Genomic DNA, 17,316 nt, shown 5'->3' with positions numbered 1-17,316 from the left:
TCGTTTTAGATAGTTGCATGAGAGCAATTATGTTGGATGCTGCCTCCACAGTTACATATTTTGTAAGATATCTCCTTCGAAACCGAATGAAGGCCCTTTATTATTATTATTCTGAACTTCTATAGTCAAAACACTTCTGAAGTCGTAAATCAGATACCCAATATTATTACAGCAACGAAGTCCAGAGCGGAGAGTGCTGACGGTATTGGAATAATGACTTTACAGCTTTGTTGTCCTTTCATGCTACCTTTCCTCACCCATATTATTAATTTTTATATAGTAAACTCAGTCGTTTCGGAATGCTGGAAAAGAGGTCTAGTATCGCCATTGCCCAAAATTTCCAACCCCAAAAGTTACAAAGATTTACGCCCAATTAGTGTTTGACCGTGCTTGTCGAAGATACTGGCATAAGCATCCAATTATTAGATCATATTGTAAATAACAGCATTCTTCCTGAAACTCAGTCAGGCTTCAGAAAAAGTCGCTACAGCACTGGCTAATGTATGAGACGATATATTGAGGGCAGCAGTCGAGGGTAATCTCACGATGCTGGCTGCTAGATTATAACACATCGATATTTTTTTTTTCTAACTCTTTATTAAGTAGATCCCAGTGTGACCTCCTTCGAGGTGTTCCGCAAGGATCAATTTTCCCCGCTGCTCTATGCTGTCTAAACATCGGATCTTCCCAAGGCACTAAAAAAGTGTCCAACGCAATTTTTTGTATCTGTCGTTTAGTAGGGGGAGCGTCGGGGAGAGCTGTGGAATATTGAGTAGGGAGCTGAATGCACTGAAAGGATTGTCTTTAAACCACTCCCTCCTTAATCCCCAAAAATGTTGCTTATTATTATTAGGACGTAAATTAGATATTGACAGTGCAAAGGGTTGAAATCGGGGATACTGTGTTGCCCATAAAGGAGACTGTGCGCAATCTCGGTTTAGTATTTGGGGCATACGGGGCATCCAGTCAAAAAAAAAGTTGTGGTCTGTAGTCCCAAATGTTAAAAAAATTTACGTGGCAGTTTCCTACGATCCCAACCCAATTTATCGATTCCTATATACATCTAAGAGATCATTTTACTTCGTTTCTTGTTTCTTTGTTACTTTGTGGTGGACGGAAAGAAATAAAACTCCACGAACGACATATAACGTTTATTTAAACTCACGTGACCCGCGTAAAGCTAATTACACAATTACTTACTTACTCGTGTGATGACGCCAGTGGTATACGCTGGAAAATCCCATTACGCCTTACGAACTAAGCATAACAACTTAACATCGACCCATTACAACGGTAGAACACTCGATATTACCTAACCTAATCACTATACAGGGCGTTCCCCTAGAAAACTTAGGAAAAAAACATGTATACATGCCGAGAGTCACGCCCTGTACATAACGGCAAGAGCAGCACCCGAGCGCGGGCGACCTAATCGACCTGGAGCATTCGGAAACTACCTACGAGGGAGACGTCCTCCCTCTTCGCGGCCCTCGACCTCACGATGCCCTTGTCGCTAAGCAAGGTCATCCGGTCGAGCGACAACACCCTTGCCTTCTTCGCCTCCAACTCCCCCCTCCACAGCGTCAGCATGGAGGCGGCCGACGTTTCCCCGCCCCACTCCCTCGGCAGGCAGTCGAAGCCGACGGCTTCGACCAGACTCGCCTTGGAGTCGTGCACCGTGAGCCTGTCCTTCAGTTTGGCGCTCATGTTGGACTTGGCGAAGTCGTAGACGTACTTGAGCGCCTGCGGCATGTTGACGAGGTGGATCTCCTTGTGCCTCATCGGGAACGACTGCTCGCCCCACTTGATCAGGTACCCGAACTCGGTGACGGAAAAGAGCGTGAGAAAGGCGGGGTTCAGACCGGCCAGGTCGGCCACGTGGACGACCCCCAGGATCTGGTTCTCCTCGTCGGAGAGCAGGGTCTCGTAGGTGACGGCGTGGGCCCTGCCCATGTCGAGGCCGCTGAAAACGCGCGCGTCGAACTTGGTGGTGTCGTACACGACAACCCTACGTCCCTTCGAATCCCTCGTGGGGCTCACGTAGAGGTACCTGCGAGGAATCGAGCGTATAAGAGATATCGGACGGACGTGGCACTGAACGGTGGGCGTTGCCGAAACGCAAAACCGTCATTGCACGCACCCCGAGTCGATTAGCCGGCTGACCGACGGCTCCGCGTGGTCCAGACCGTAGAGGAGGTGCCTGAAACGCTTCCTGTAGTTGAGGTACTTGAGCAGCACCTGCTGCGCCATCGGCACGCTGAACTTCTTCACCCGCAGGAAGCGCAGCAGGAAATTGTCGTCGGTGAGGCAGTCGCGGACGTCGTCGTTCTTCCCGATCCACTCCCTGAGCTGTCTGAGGCAGTCGGCGCGCGCCGACTCCGTCTCCCTGAGCTCGTCCTCTGCGACCTGTCGGAGCCGCTTCGGCGGCACCTGCAGCGGTTCGTAGTCCTGCTTCGGCCACGGCGGGTTCGATATAATCAGTCCCGTCGTCATCTAAAAAAATAATTAAACAAGTAATTTGGCGCAGTTGTCTTACAAGATGGGACGCATAATTTCTCAAGATGCAAAAAGAGCTTTAAGAGTGTTGACATACATAAGTAAATTAGCCAAAAACTTTACTGATAAAACTAAACCTCCGCGTGATTGGCTTAAACATGATGTTGAATTTATTGGGCAACATCAGCATTCAAAATTTAAAACAAATTTTTGCTTGTAAAACTGTGTTGCAGTTTTTGGAAACAAACAAAACAATTACTATTTCCGTTGATTGTTGAACCTGGAGTTGGGGATTGTTTAGTGCAAAATACGAGGGCAGCGTCAAAATTTCCCTGCCTGAATATCAAAGAAACAAAGTAGTATTATTTTTCGATATAATCCACCTTAACTTCAATACACTTATTACATCTCTTTATTAACAACTCACAGGCTTCGGTTCCGACCCACAGAGGTCCAAAAATGACCGCGCACACTCGACATGGCGTTGATTTTGGATAGCCGTAAGGTTTTTAGGAACCCATCTTGCACTAACCTTATGCATACCTAAATGATCATGCAGGATTCGATGAACACTTGCATCAGAAAGCTTAGTAATTTCTGAGATTTCCTTGACCTTTAAACGTCGATCACTCAATACCAATATATATATAAATATATATATATATATATATATATATATATATATATATATATATATATATATATATATATATATATATATATATATATATATATATATATATATATATATATATATATATATATATATATATATATATATATATATTTATATATATATATATATATATATATTTATATATATATATATATATATATATATTTCTTCAATTTCTCTTGGGTATTCGGTCTCTCGAAAACAATTAATGTGATCCTTCTAAGTATTTATTAACGTTTCGATCGTAATTTCGATCTTTTTCAAAATATTCTTATTTTGTATAGGTGACATATATAACAATTAATGACATTTGACGTTGTGTTAATATATTAAAAATAAAAATAATTTGTCAGCGAATATTTTATGAGGATTTTTTATTATTTTTTATGATATTGGATAATTTCATTTTGTTAGTTTAAAATTGAATGATATATTTTGTTAAGGTTTTTAGAATCGGTTTTGTAATTAATTGAATTTTTGTTTTTTTTTATTTCAATACTTTCATAAAGTTCTCTTTCTTTCGTGTTAAGTTCTGTTAGTAGGACTTTAACTTTTTGAAAATCGAATGTGTGGTTGGTGTTTTCGCAATGGGTATGAACAGCTGTTTTGTTTTTTTTTGTCATACTTATGTCCGTTGATTCTATTATTTAAATATTGGCTTGTTTGTCCTATATATACACTGTCGCAATTAGAGCATGGAATTTCATATACTGTATTGCTTCTTTTTTCAACTGGAATTTTTGCTTTAAGTTTGGTGAAGAGATATGTTTTTTGTAAATTATAACTTTTGTGTCCTTCAAAATGGTTTGGAGTTTTTCTGATAATCCAGGTATATATGGTAGCGATATATATTTTCTTTGAGGATTTTGATGTTGTTTTTTGTTTACGTTATTATAAAACTTGTTGGTACGTTTACTAAACATATTATTAATTAAGTTTATGGGATAATTATTTTCTAATGTGTTTTGCTTTTTTAATTGCGTCTGGTCTATATCCTGGATGGGATAACATTATTGCTCTGTCTGCGAGACCTATTATGACGGATTTTTTTTGGGCTAGGGAATGATTAGATTTAAAATTTAGATAACGTGATGAATTTGTTTTCTTAGTATACCAAGTTGTTCTTATTTCATTTTGTATGTGATGTAGGGTTAAGTCTAAAAAGTTAATAGTATTTTGGTTCTCAATTTCAATTGTGAATTGTAATTTTTTGTGGAAATTATTGAAGGAGTTTAGCAATAAGTCTGTTTTTCTTTTTGGAACTGCAGTTATGATGTCGTCGACATATGATAGCCACCTAGGTATTAAAAAATGCATTCGGCTGGCTCAAGAATCTTTATTTTGGCCAGGAGTGGCTCGACATGTTAAAGATAAAACCTTGACGTGTCATCAGTGTTCGACGTATGCAAATTCGCAAGTTACAGAACCTTTGGAGTCACATGCTTTCGAACAAAGCGTCATGTGATATTTTCGAATTACATGAAAAAAACTCTCCGTTAATTGTAGATTATTATTCAAAGTATATTGAATGCGAAGAACTTAAATATACTACAAGCAGTACAATTATGAAAATTCTAAAATCAGGTTCTGATCGTCACGGAAACTTTAGTAATTGATCGAGAGCCACAACCAAAATTCCAAGAATTTTAATTTTCGACCCACACGCAAATGCCCACTCTAATTAATTTAAGTTGATTGTAAATATCACTCATAGGAGAAAGAATGTGAGGTAGTTTATTCTATGCCGCGCTTAGGGCTTGTGCCCAGGACTCTAAAAAGAAGAGCAGGAGGAGACGCAAGTCTCAGATATGTATTCACTTTAAGCTGAATAATAAAGCTTGCAAGTAAACTCACTTCATAAATCCACTAAGTAATGAAACCACAAGTAATACAGATGTTTCGCCGTGTTGAAATGCCGATGTTGTGCAAAGCGCGCGTACGGACGCCTTTAGGCGAGATTTCCGAAATCTGAGAAGGGTAATTAATCACCCGCGTGAGGCAACGGACCGTTTCTAAATGGTACTTGATTAAGTTTCACAACTTCAACGAATTAGAAGTCGCGAACGGTTAAAATAAAAAGAAATGTAATTATTTAATTTAATTATTAAACGACTGACATTTAAAACGCGCTTCAAGATTTTTTTCCGTACACACGCGAAAATTATCGCTTATTAGCGGTTATTTATTAGTTTTTATTGTAAAAGTATATCTATTAATCGCCTTCGAAGGCATAGGCTGTATTACCCCGAATGTAGACAATCGGACCGACACCCGAACCACAGACTGCAAACTAATCGTGCGATCCCTACGTATAAATAGCCCGGAAATGCCGCAGAATCGCGGACCGCCCCACCACCGATTTGGCAACCCGCGTTACATAAAACAATCGTAAAAAATTACTATTACGCAATCGCGTGTGTTACGATTTTCGGGATGTTCGCGCGTGAAAGCGATTGTTTAACTCTTTCGCAAAACCGAAAAACGGTCGCGTGCTAACGGCGGCGTTGCCGTACAAAATATCGGCCACCGTGGCGGCAGGGTGCGAAATGATACGCGGAAACTGTATTACCGACCCCGTCGCAATTGCAAGTTTGACGCGTGAACTGTGGTCCGGCGCCCTTCGAAAGCGCGATTTAACGTAAAATCTGAGCGAGTTCGACCGCGAAAACGTAGACCGCGTTATCCGCATCAATTAAATCGGCACCGCGGACAATTCGCGGTCGCGGAAACGCAATTTTAATCGCGTAACGATCGACGGTGAAAGTGTTTCTGCCGCCGGAGCGCGTCAAGTTCAAGGTTTCTGTGCCGGAATGCCGTTTTATCGTGCCGACCCCGACAAGTGACGTTCCGCGTCTTCCTCCGGCATAAAACAGCCCAGGAACCCGCCAAAAGTTGGTGTAATTGCGAGAAAAAACTTACCCTCGCGGCGTTACCAAGTTGCGTGTTGGACGTCTACGTTCAAGCACGTTTGTCGCGGTGCGGGACGCGAGCGCGACTGGGTGCAGGTACCGTTGGTTCCATGTGCGCGGGAGGTGGACTTTTTTTTTTCCCGCGGTACCCGAGTGGGGCGACACGCGAGAGGTGCGGGGAGGCGACAAAGAAAAGGCGCCTATTTCGCAACGCCGCGTACCTTACGTCACGACGATAAGGAGCGATTTATCGGCCCGCTTTAAGGTGCGCGCTGTTTAAAAGTCGCTTCCTATTGTTACGACGTTTCGTAAAGTAGGTCACACGATCGGCCCGTACGTGTACGGACGCCCGCGACGCACACAACAATCGAGATTTTGTTTACACAAACACGGATCGTTTGCCGTGTAAATTAAACAAACAAAACTTCGATTGTTTACGCTCCGTACGTGATCTCGCGCGTAATTTTTTTAAAAATTCAAAACATGCTGCGTTCCTAGTTCGGAGATGCTCAAACTTGCGCTTCTGACGTTATTTGAAAGGCCTAACACACCAGCACAGCGCCATCTCTTGACAAACGTTTGAAATTATCAACGCGTTTTGAGTTATAAAACTGTGTATTTGTAATGCGTTTCTAACGTTATTTAGAAGAGATGGCGCTCATCTAGTAAATGAACATAGTTATTATTAACGCGTCTTAACATCAATTTATTTAAGTTAAGTGTCAGAACCAGGTACACTCAAATACCGTGCGTTTTCAAGGTTATTTGGAGAGTTTTAAAGTGGTACCGCGCCATCTCGTGAGCGACGCATTTGTTACGAACTCTTAAAGTTATAAAATCATCGAATTAATTCAAAGCTATTTAAAATACAGAGCTTGTATTATTAAAGCACTAAAGCAAAAATACCCGCGTATTTATTCGTTACAAGCCTGAAATATGCAAAAGTAATACGTTTCTGGTGTTAATTCAACTTTTTTTACTCCAGTACAGCGTCATCTCGCTACAGAGAGCGCTTTTAGTTGCACGAAGATTGAACAGGTAGCGCTGGCTGGTTAAATTTTATAAAATGTTTATTAAAACGTTTTTAGCATTAATTTAAAAAAGTTCACCTTCACAGCGGCATCTGTCGACAGACGTTCGAAGTTATTTAAAATTTATCGACTTTAGTTGGCCCAATAACGTAGCGTTTTAAGCAACAAAACCAAGGAATTTAATCTTAATAAATTTGTGCCACGGCGATTTTAGTTGGGCGACTATCGAAGAGATAGCGCTCGCTGTTTAAAATTTACGTAGTACTTTTTTTAGCTTTAGTTTTCATGCTTAAACAGTCATTTTTTAACATTTTTTTTAGCAACAACGTCGTGATAAACCTTCGACTTTTTATTTTTTATTGTCATGCTGAACTGATATAGAGGAAATGTAAATAAAATGCCTTAAGTTTATTGGTTACAAAATAACAATAAAAACAAAATATACAAAAATAACAAGCTCAAACGCTAATTTTTCGTGTATCCCGGAGGCAGCGGCACGTCGAAGACGACCGGCAAGTTGCGAGGGAAGTAATTGATGTCGCACGTGGAAGCGTTTACGTAAATGATTTTTCCGTCGGACGTCACCCCATAACCTAAACGAAATAAATAACAAGTAGGGTGACGTGGAGTTTCGACGACTGCGGTCACCATACCTTCGTGAATGTGTCCGAAGACGTGGTACTTGGGCTTGACCCGTCTCTGGACGGTGGCGAGGAGCTCGACGCATCCCGCCCTCACCCCGGAGCAGACCAGATCGCCGTGACCGAGCGGAGGAGTGTGAGTCACCAACACGTCGACTCCCGCGGGAATCTGGTCCCATTTTTCCAAGCAAGCGGAGCCGCGGGGCAAATTGAAAGCCCAATTGCCAAACTCGGGTTGCCTGTGAGGGAACCGTAAAACAGTCGCGGTGCATAACCTCAAAAACACTTACCAAGGAGTTCCGTACACTTTGAGGCCGTACACTTCGACGCCCGAGTCTTCCAAGTACGTGCAGTTGGTCAGCAAGCGTTTAACGTTGTCCGTGTTGACAGCGTCGCGTATATTGTCCTGCGTCTTGCCGTAATTGGGCACTTCGCCCTCGTCCGCGCCGCTCTTCGCCTTGAACTTGTCGACGAACCTCTTGTCGAAGCTGAGTTCGTGATTGCCGGCGATCACGATCTTGTGTTTGTGCGGCAGCGTGCCGAGCCAGGCGTCAAACTGCACGACTTCATCCTTCTGACCGCAGCGCGTGAAATCGCCCGCGTGTACGAAAACGTCGCCGTCGGGCACGCCGAACGTCATATATCGGATGAGGGAATGCGTGTCGCTCATGCACACGAAACGTACTTTGTCGAAACCGACCGCCGCCGACGGCACTTTGACGTTGAGCTTGAGTACCTTTTGCGTTTGGCCGATTTCTTTCCACGCGGCCGTCGGGCTAGCCGACAAAGGGTGCACTTCGATGGTCTCGTCCATTCTTACCGACGTTGCGGTTACATTTTGATGACGCCGCGGGTTTTTCCGACGTTTTCAATCGACATCGATAAATCACCGGGGTTAGTTCCGCGTTCTTCTTCTTTCACACCGTGACAAATTAGCAATTGGTCGCATTCAGTAACAAAGCGCTCCCGATTAGTGTTGTGTCAATCGTTCATTTCAATAATTTTTGTTGCCAACATAAGCGGCAATAATCACTGAATCCGAACAGTCCGAACGACCGATTCAGAATAAATTCCTTCCATAATTCCTTACAGTTTTCCAATTCTTTGGTATTGGACACCTTCATTATCCTCAAATATTCGAACTAGTTCTGCTAATTCCAAAGTCATTTGACTAAATTATCCTCATTTCGTTTTCAATTAAAATGTCCATAACGTCCTTTCTACTAAGTTCTGATGTAGTAGGTCAAAGACGTTTCCACTTTATTAACACATGTTAAATCAGCAGCACTACGCACAAACACAGAAAAAGATATACCTTCGAAAAAAATCTAAATCTCAAAATCATCAACACCCAAACAAAAATAAGACACCATAACCTCTACATACGTACACGTTGCCAGTAGCTACCGCTACGTATCGGGAGCGTTTTGCTACGTCCGCTGAATGCGGCCATTGGCTGGCAAATTTTTACGAGTGGTGTTTTCAGTCTTAATGTATTCGATTTAAAATTTATATTCTAGACGTTCGTACCACAGACAACCATCCACAGTATACGTGAAAATCGTGACGTCACCGCGATCTTCGTTATATAAAAACGCTTCATTTCAGCGTTTTAAATTTTATTACCGAATCTCATTTCGGATGGACAGAAAACCACGCGGCAAACTAAAACCCTTATTTACAAAAAAGGCCCCGAGCTTCTTGCTTGTCATCGACAATATAGCCCAGACCACTACCGAAAGCGGACGGAAACGTCGTGACGTGCCGCGTTACGCAATACGTCCTCGCTGTTTCCCGTTAAATAAACACGCCACATTTCCGTTATACATTTTATTACCGAAATTCGTTTCAGATGGACAGAGAACCACGCAGCGGAAAATATATTTTTTCTTATAAAAAATATAAACTTTATTACAAAATATTTAAAAGGCCGTACAGTCGAAAAAAAAAAACTCTAACCTAACCCCTACTTGACCTTCTGCTTCCTGAGCGTCTTGTTGGTGTTCTGATCGACCTCGGGCAGGTCAGACTCGTCTGGCTTCTTGCTCTTGGTCTTCGCCTTCTTCTGGGCCTTGACCTTGGGCGCGGTTATCGCGGGCCCCGCCTCCCGCGACCTCGTCAGCTCCCTGCTGATGACCTTGAAGATGAGATACATCTGCAGTAGGATGATGCCTGCGAGTACCGAGAACCTTATCGGCGGGGTGTTGAAGCGGCCCTTTTTCACGTCCAACTCCTGGTTCTCTTTGGACGCGAGGCCGTACCAGAGGGTCAGCACGGCCAAGATGATGCTGCCCAGACGCGCGACTATTTGAAGCGCGTTCGACACCAAGCCGGTGGCGCGCGAGAAGCGCTCCTCCTTATCGACCGTCTGGACGAGCTGGGCCAAGTGGTGGAACAGCTCCGCCACGTGGTGTAGCACCAGCAAACTCACCAGCAACCTGTTGAAACTGCGACGGAAACGTTTTTCCTCCGAGGCGCGCGCAAAACTCACCCCAAAAAGTAAGGAACGGCGACGAGGACGAGGCCCGCGAGGCTGTGCGACGCCCTGGGGACGTAGTCCTCGCGTTTCGCCCGCTGAAAGTACAGTTCGGGCAACTCGTGAAGGCTATATGCGAGCTGGATCACCACATAGAGCTTGAACATGAACGTCATGAGGACGGGGTAGTCGGACCATATGCGAGCGACGTCCGGCACCAGGTGCTCCTTGAAGGCGATGTCCAAGCCCCAGAGCGCGGACAGCGCGTAGAACGCCGTCAGCTGGCCGCTGGTGGAGAAGACGGCGAGCTTGGACTTGGACAGGTGCAGTTTTTTCGACACCTTCTGCAATAGAAAACGCGGTTTAGGGACAAGCGAAGACGCCACCGACTCTACCTCACGTCCAAGACGTACTCCTGAATGATCGCGTGGATAATCACGCATATTAGACTGTAGAAAAAGACGCACGCCCAGTCCTTGTAGCCGGGCAAGTACAACGGGAGGTCCCCCGATTCCCCCGTGACGTTGTGGTGCAAGGTGATGAAGACCGACGCCAACGGGGACGTCGCCTGCACCATGAGCCCGACCACGAACACCATCGCCACGCAAGAAACGATGTCCGCGTGATTTTGTATCACGAATTCGTGACTGAAAATCGGCGGATTCTTGTTCGACGACTTACGCACCGGTTTCACCATGTTAATTTTTTTTGGGGCGACGCGGGATTCGAAACTGACGCGTTACCGTATGTTACGATTGCCGGGGAACGACACGACGCATCGACCTGACCGCCTATTTACGTTTACCGATATTTTTCCGAATCGTCGTGCCACGAAACCGACACGTCAACGGTTGGCCGCGGACTACCGCGACATCTACGATCGAAGGGGTAACTATTTTCCACCGGCGCCATCTGTCTACGGGTGGTCAAAGTCGGTTATGTCACAAAACGTCGTGGATCGATCGCTGTTGTATTTAGAGGTTATAAATACGCCTTGTCAAGTTTGCGGAAACATGAGCCGGTATATATTAGGACGCATCGTGTCGCCGGCGTTCCGCAGCGGAATCCGATCTTACAAAATCGTGGGCACCCTCGACGGGACGACGCTCGTCGCGTGGCACCCCAAACGCGACTTTCCGTACGAGTGTACGAGGCCGCTGCCGGAAGAGAAGACCGATGAGCATCCTTCTGTGTTGAAAACGCAACTGACTCCGGAACTGATGTCGATATTCAACAAAAAGACCCCCGAACAAGCGAGACAGGAACTGATGAACTTAACCGCTACCACGAAGCACCGGTGGTTCCCGAGGGCCAGGGATAAGAAGGCCAAAAAGACACCGATGAATAGAGAATACTTGTAATAGCACGAGACGTTGTACATTACTACTCAATAAAGTGTTTTTGGTCTTGTTTATAAAGTGAAAAAAGGTGTACTATACGATCACTAAAACTACATGTCATTCTTTCATTTTATGTGCGATCTAGGAAACCGGCTACAGGTTCAGTTGGTTAGCGAGATCAGCGCGTTCACCACGTTCCCGTGGTTCTCGCGCAGCGTGCGCTCCGCCTTCGAGCGCGTAATCTCCATTTCCCTGACGATGAGGTCCACGTCCTCTTTCCTGATGGATACCTTCAGGAGCTCTTTCTCCCTAGCCTGTTTCTCGAGCGCCGCCTGGTTCCGCCGGTCTCCTATCGCGGAGATCGCGTTTGCCACGTCCTGCGTCGAAATCTCCTTCTCTTCAGCGTAGTCCGTCACCTTTTCCAGGTCCGCCGCGCCGCTGTCATACTTGGCCGACTTTTTTTGCTGCGACTTTTCCGAATTCTCGTCCGAGTTTCCGTTGACCGTCTCCTCGTCCGCCATGGCCCTTTCCGAGTTGAAAACGGCTCAAATCGCGAAAATCGAGTAGGTTAGAACCACCGAAAACGCTTTGGTCTATTCGCGCCGCTTCCGTGGTCCGTGACGCGGCGTCACTCGCTACGAAACGCGGGTGATAAAACGAGGTCTGCCGCGTCACTGTCGTACTTAGCCGACTTTTTTTGCTGCAACTTTTCCGATTTCTAGTCCACCATAGGCCGTTCCGCGTTGAAAAACGGCTAAATTTGCAAAAATCGAGTAGAATAGAATCGGGAAAAAGGCTTTGGTCGGGTCGCGCCGCTTCCGTGGTCTGTGACGCGGCGTCACTGGTACGAAACAAGCGTAATAAAACACGGCGTCGGTATTTTTCGCAAAACGATTTTAATAAACAACAAGTGTATTGAGAACGCGCGCTCGCGGCATCCCTACGTTGAAAACGGCCGATGACATCACCTATTGCGTGATAGACCTCTTAAAATCATCGGCAAAAGTTACCGGTAGAGTAAATTTATTAAAACAAAAATCTACAAGAACTAGCTATGGATAACGCGCGCTCCTACGGCCCGGCGGCTCAGATTGTGGCGGGGAAGGTGCCCTCGGCGCGCTGACTGTCCCACTTTTCGGTCCATGACGTGGGGCAAATCGAACTGTACACCTTCTTGAAGTAGTTGCACGGCTCGTAGTTCTCCCCGCGGACCTTCCTGCACCGGTAAAAATCGAGGTAGCTCTGATAACAGTAGCGAGTCTGGTTCGTGTTGGGGAACCGCGGATCGAAGGGGGCCGTTTCCAACACGATCTCGTCTTTCGACATGGCTGAAACGAGACGACGTCGACAAGGCGGCCGTGACGAAAACAAACGAATAGACGCGCGCGGTTGCCCCCGACTCGCGCAAAATGGCGACAAGTAACTAAATACCCATTGTTTTTTCTCCCTTATTATTTACATAACCTTAAACTTAGAAAAGATACAAACTAAAGGACTCGTCCGCCGGAACGGGGTACAAATAAAAACACTAAAAAAGAAATCATATCACTGCCTAACACCAACACAAACGTCTTTTTCTCTCTTTATTTGACGAGCGGCCTCGTCTTGGAATCGTCGTCGCAGCAGGCCTCCTTATACTTGCGCACCTCCTTCATATAGATGGACCACGCGTCGTTAGACGTGGACGCCTCCTCCTCGTCATCCTTGGTGCGGACCTTTTGCACGACGCCCGTTTTCAGCACCTTCCCGCCCCGCCTCTTGCCGAAGGTGGGTGGCATTATCGGCCTTTTCGCCTCCTCGGCCTTAGCTTCGGCGGGCTCCTCCTTCATCTTTTCCATTTCCTGCATCTTTTTGAACATTTCGAGGAAGGTGCCGTCGTTCTTGAATGGCACCGGGTTAGTTTCCTCCTCGTCCTCCTCCTCCTCTTCATCCTCTAACCTCATGTCCTCCTCTTTGACGATGTCGCCGTCGGCGAGGTGACGCGCGTCCGAGTCCGCTCTATCGCCCCGCCCGCGCGACCTTCTGTCTTTGTCCCTCCTGCGGGGGTGCGAGTCGGACCTCGACCTCGAGTACGACCTCGTGCGTCTTTTCCTGCGACGGTGCTCGTGCCTCCTGCGGCTCCTCGAGCGCGACGCCGAGCGTCTCCGCTTTCTGCGGCGCGACTTCGAGCGCGACCGCCTGCGCCTCTCTCGGCTACCACGGCTCCGGGAGCGTCTCTTGTTGCGCCTCTTGCGCTCATGAGACCTGCTCCGGGAGCGGTGGGCGGGGCTTTTGGGCTCGCGCCTTTTGCTGGACGCGTCCGACGCGTCGTCGTAGTAATCGAACTCGGTGCCGGGCGGGGGCGGATTGCTCCAGCGGCCGCCGCTCGGGCTCCGCACGGCCTCCATCGCTCTGCGACCTACAAGAGAACTGGCAGGTATAGTTAAACGTTTTTTCGGCCATGGTTTCGCGATATCTCGCGACCTAGACGGGCCGGCAGACCGTCGGGTGGGGGGCAACAACGCCGCGCGTACTACTAGTCCGGTGTTAGATAATCGGAAAAATCAATGGGTGACGTTTGCGGCGACGGAAACGTCGCGGGTTTTCGAACGCGAGTGGGGCGACCGCATGCATCGCGCGCGCACTATACGCTAAATACTGCCCGCGACCCTGTTTTTTACCTGTCTCGGGTTCTCGGCGCTTTTTGTTTTCCTCTCGTAGACTGATCAGCACACGACAAAATGGCTTCCACTTCTCTCTCTCTTCGACGGGCTCGACTGTGGCGACACCGCGGCGTATGCACGAATCGACGCGCGTCGCAGACCACCGAACGATCTCCACCGTGACGTAACGTCTTCCTCTCAAACACACACGCACACACGCTACTTTCACCGTAGCTAGCGTTGCCGCTAGCGATCAGAACGCCTGTTCAGTTTCACTCATATAACTATTAGATTCTGCAATAAAAATTGATGTGCCGCAGGCGGCATCGATATTATCCACGCATGCCTCTATATTTCATCCACTGCCTGCACTTTGCGCCATTTTCTTTCTAAACAACGATTTCTACATACTTAAATCGTTTTGTCTAAACATTTTAATGAGATTGTTTGAGAAAAACTCTCTAGTAAAAATGCCGCATCCAAATTTCATACTTATGGACGATCGGTCAGCGGCCATGTTGGTTATTAATGTCGTAAGGTCATATGAGCAATTTTCTTTTTTCATAATTGCTTCATAAGGTCCTGTATTATCCGTATTGGTAAGGCCTCTATCTCTCTGGAAGCTATATGGTTCGTAATTAAAACAACTATTTATTCGGAAGCTTCAATGGTATGGCACTGATAACGTATCACAACAGATTAACACCTAAAAATATTCTTCAAGTAAGAACTGTGTAAACGAGCCCCTCGCATGCTCTGAGATGACGTCACCGGTCGTAAAGCTTCCGACCCTGTCCTCGGTATATGTGCCTGGTGCCGTGTTTCAATTAACTATTATTCGTTATTAAAAAATTGTACTGTCCCGTATAAATCCTCTAAACGTATTAAAGCTCCGTCCAGCCACGTTTCGAATTTATTTACGCATAGATCAGAGTACATTCAAATTATTACGACATGAAGCCCGGTAGACCTACCAAATTTCAAGAAATTTCTTGGATAAAATTACTGGCTCTTCTTTCTCAAACATAAAAGCTGAGTATTAAAAGTATAAATATATGTATTTTTAATATGAATACTTTTACTATCGTAAAGCATTACCTAGAATTCAAGTCGTGCTAAATACGTTTTACAGTGAAAAGAATCGCTTATGACGTCAATATTTGAAAACAAAAAATTGCTCATCGAAGGGTGGCACGGTGTCACAGACCACCAAACGGATACGGTCTCTGGTGATGACGACACCGAGTTACCGCCGACAGCGAGACGGCTCACGATACCGCTCGTTGAGATGACAAACGGGGCAAATAAAACGACCGGCGTATTAATCAGCGTACTATTTGTATTACACGACGCACATCGGAACGGAAAACAAACGGAACGAAAATAAAAAGCCGTCCGGCTCGGATAATCTCGTTAAGCATCTAGGGAATATAATAATAATAATAATTATAATAGCGGTTACATTATAAAATCGGGCGGCGGGCGGGCGCCCGAACAACTACTTCTTCTTGGCCGCCTTCTCCGCGGCTTTCGTCACTTTGCCCGCGCCGGACTCCTTGAAGTTGACGTTCTTGATGACGCCGACGGCGACCGTCTGCCTCATATCGCGCACGGCGAATCTCCCAAGCGGCGGGAACTCCTGGAACGACTCGACGCACATCGGTTTCGTCGGCACCAGGGTGACTATGGCGGCGTCCCCAGACTTTATGGCCTTGGGGTTCTCCTCGGTCGTCTTGCCCGAACGTCTGTCCACTTTCTCCTTGATCTCGGCGAATTTACACGCGATGTGGGCAGTGTGACAGTCGAGCACCGGCGTATACCCGTTGGAGATCTGCCCCGGGTGGTTCAGAACGATCACCTGGGAGAGGAAATCGGCGGCCGCTTTGGGGGGGTTATTTTTCGAGTCACCGGCGACGTAGCCGCGTCTCAGCTCTTTCACTGAGACGTTTTTCACGTTGAAACCGACGTTGTCACCGGGCACCGCCTCCTGGAGCGCCTCGTGGTGCATTTCGACCGATTTCACTTCGGTGGTGATGTTGGCCGGCGCGAATACCACAACCATGCCCGGCTTCAGCACTCCGGTCTCCACGCGGCCCACGGGCACGGTACCGATGCCTCCTATTTTGTAAACATCCTGTAGAGGTAGACGGAGAGGTTTGTCGGTAGGCCTGGAAGGCGGCAGGATCGCGTCCAACGCCTCGATCAGGGTTTTGCCTTCCGCTTTGCCCTCTTTACGATCGACGTTCCATCCCTTGAACCACGGCATTTTTGTAGACGGTTCGAGCATGTTATCGCCGTGCCAGCCGGAGATGGGCACGAAAGCGACCGCGGCCGGGTTGTAGCCGATTTTTTTGATGTACGACGACACCTCCTTCTTGATTTCCTCGAAACGGGGCTCGCTGTACGGCGGCTCGGTAGAGTCCATCTTGTTGACGCCTACGATCAGTTGCTTCACGCCGAGGGTGAACGCTAGCAGTGCGTGTTCCCTAGTCTGGCCGTTCTTCGAGATGCCCGCCTCGAATTCGCCGGTGCCCGCCGCGACGATCAAGACCGCGCAGTCGGCCTGCGACGTGCCGGTGATCATGTTTTTGATAAAGTCCCGGTGCCCCGGAGCATCGATGATCGTCACGTAGTACTTGGCCGTTTCGAATTTCCAGAGCGCGATGTCGATCGTGATGCCGCGCTCGCGTTCCGCCTTTAGCTTGTCGAGGACCCACGCGTACTTGAAGGAGCCCTTGCCCATCTCCTGGGCCTCCTTCTCGAACTTTTCGATCGTCCGCTTGTCGATGCCGCCGCATTTGTAGATCAAATGGCCGGTCGTAGTCGACTTGCCAGAATCTACGTGGCCGATCACGACGATGTTGATGTGAGTCTTTTCTTTACCCATGCCGCGATCGTTCGGTGCCGGTAAAACGGATTGTACGCTGGAAAGTTTGCACGCTTTTCTTGGAGAAATTACCACAGGAATGGGGTGGTAAAATGGCCGATGTCTATTGGTTCGATTCGGTCACGTGGCGCGGCTTAAGCCGGTCCGCCGGCACGTTTCCGTTTCCGGCGACGGAGGCGCGCCCGATTTGGACAACACACTTCTTTAGAGATTTTACG

General features: G+C 46.9%; 8 protein-coding genes across 10 annotated transcripts; 1 reads left to right on the top strand and 7 right to left on the bottom strand.

The window, feature by feature from the left end:
- Positions 1-1,142: 1,142 nt before the first annotated feature.
- LOC132707637 (retinaldehyde-binding protein 1) lies at positions 1,143-6,428 on the bottom strand. Of its 3 annotated transcripts, none has more exons than XM_060679552.1 (3): positions 6,092-6,428; positions 2,141-2,493; positions 1,143-2,050 (listed from the first exon to the last, which is right to left on the bottom strand). In XM_060679552.1, the coding sequence occupies exons 2-3, from the start codon at positions 2,491-2,493 to the stop codon at positions 1,429-1,431; spliced, it is 975 nt and encodes a 324-aa protein (XP_060535535.1). In that variant the 5' UTR covers positions 6,092-6,428; the 3' UTR covers positions 1,143-1,428. The 3 variants fall into 3 exon arrangements, with proteins under 3 accessions (XP_060535535.1, XP_060535536.1, XP_060535537.1); XM_060679553.1 differs by lacking the exon at positions 6,092-6,428 and adding an exon at positions 5,417-5,979; XM_060679554.1 differs by lacking the exon at positions 6,092-6,428 and adding an exon at positions 5,027-5,375.
- A 977-nt stretch (positions 6,429-7,405) lies between these two features.
- Positions 7,406-8,709, bottom strand: LOC132707437 (UPF0046 protein C25E10.12). The gene is made up of 3 exons (XM_060679299.1): positions 8,044-8,709; positions 7,766-7,992; positions 7,406-7,705 (listed from the first exon to the last, which is right to left on the bottom strand). The coding sequence occupies exons 1-3, from the start codon at positions 8,565-8,567 to the stop codon at positions 7,578-7,580; spliced, it is 879 nt and encodes a 292-aa protein (XP_060535282.1). The 5' UTR covers positions 8,568-8,709; the 3' UTR covers positions 7,406-7,577.
- An 867-nt stretch (positions 8,710-9,576) lies between these two features.
- LOC132707436 (translocating chain-associated membrane protein 1) lies at positions 9,577-10,926 on the bottom strand. Its single transcript, XM_060679298.1, has 3 exons — positions 10,630-10,926; positions 10,245-10,573; positions 9,577-10,200 (listed from the first exon to the last, which is right to left on the bottom strand). The coding sequence occupies exons 1-3, from the start codon at positions 10,924-10,926 to the stop codon at positions 9,720-9,722; spliced, it is 1,107 nt and encodes a 368-aa protein (XP_060535281.1). The 3' UTR covers positions 9,577-9,719.
- Positions 10,925-11,604, top strand: LOC132707438 (uncharacterized). The gene has a single exon (XM_060679300.1). The coding sequence runs from the start codon at positions 10,925-10,927 to the stop codon at positions 11,588-11,590; it is 666 nt and encodes a 221-aa protein (XP_060535283.1). The 3' UTR covers positions 11,591-11,604.
- Positions 11,605-11,686: 82 nt separating this feature from the next.
- On the bottom strand, positions 11,687-12,166 carry LOC132707440 (huntingtin-interacting protein K). Its single transcript, XM_060679301.1, has one exon. The coding sequence runs from the start codon at positions 12,088-12,090 to the stop codon at positions 11,731-11,733; it is 360 nt and encodes a 119-aa protein (XP_060535284.1). The 5' UTR covers positions 12,091-12,166; the 3' UTR covers positions 11,687-11,730.
- Positions 12,167-12,575: 409 nt separating this feature from the next.
- On the bottom strand, positions 12,576-14,356 carry LOC132707177 (cytochrome c oxidase subunit 6B1). Its single transcript, XM_060678907.1, has 2 exons — positions 14,230-14,356; positions 12,576-12,897 (listed from the first exon to the last, which is right to left on the bottom strand). Exon 2 carries the CDS (start codon positions 12,893-12,895, stop codon positions 12,656-12,658), a length of 240 nt encoding a protein of 79 aa, XP_060534890.1. The 5' UTR covers positions 12,896-12,897; positions 14,230-14,356; the 3' UTR covers positions 12,576-12,655.
- LOC132707176 (probable ATP-dependent RNA helicase DDX46) lies at positions 12,904-14,222 on the bottom strand. The gene has a single exon (XM_060678906.1). It carries the CDS (start codon positions 13,954-13,956, stop codon positions 13,153-13,155), a length of 804 nt encoding a protein of 267 aa, XP_060534889.1. The 5' UTR covers positions 13,957-14,222; the 3' UTR covers positions 12,904-13,152.
- A 1,174-nt stretch (positions 14,357-15,530) lies between the features above and the next one.
- LOC132707537 (elongation factor 1-alpha) lies at positions 15,531-17,273 on the bottom strand. The gene has a single exon (XM_060679430.1). The coding sequence runs from the start codon at positions 17,096-17,098 to the stop codon at positions 15,710-15,712; it is 1,389 nt and encodes a 462-aa protein (XP_060535413.1). The 5' UTR covers positions 17,099-17,273; the 3' UTR covers positions 15,531-15,709.
- Between the last annotated feature and the right edge of the window lie 43 nt (positions 17,274-17,316).

Source organism: Cylas formicarius, unplaced genomic scaffold (genome assembly GCF_029955315.1).
Source record: "Cylas formicarius isolate icCylForm1 unplaced genomic scaffold, icCylForm1.1 PGA_scaffold_9__14_contigs__length_23061073, whole genome shotgun sequence".
NCBI lineage: Eukaryota > Metazoa > Arthropoda > Insecta > Coleoptera > Brentidae > Cylas > Cylas formicarius.
This window is presented reverse-complemented; position numbering and strand designations above follow the sequence as displayed.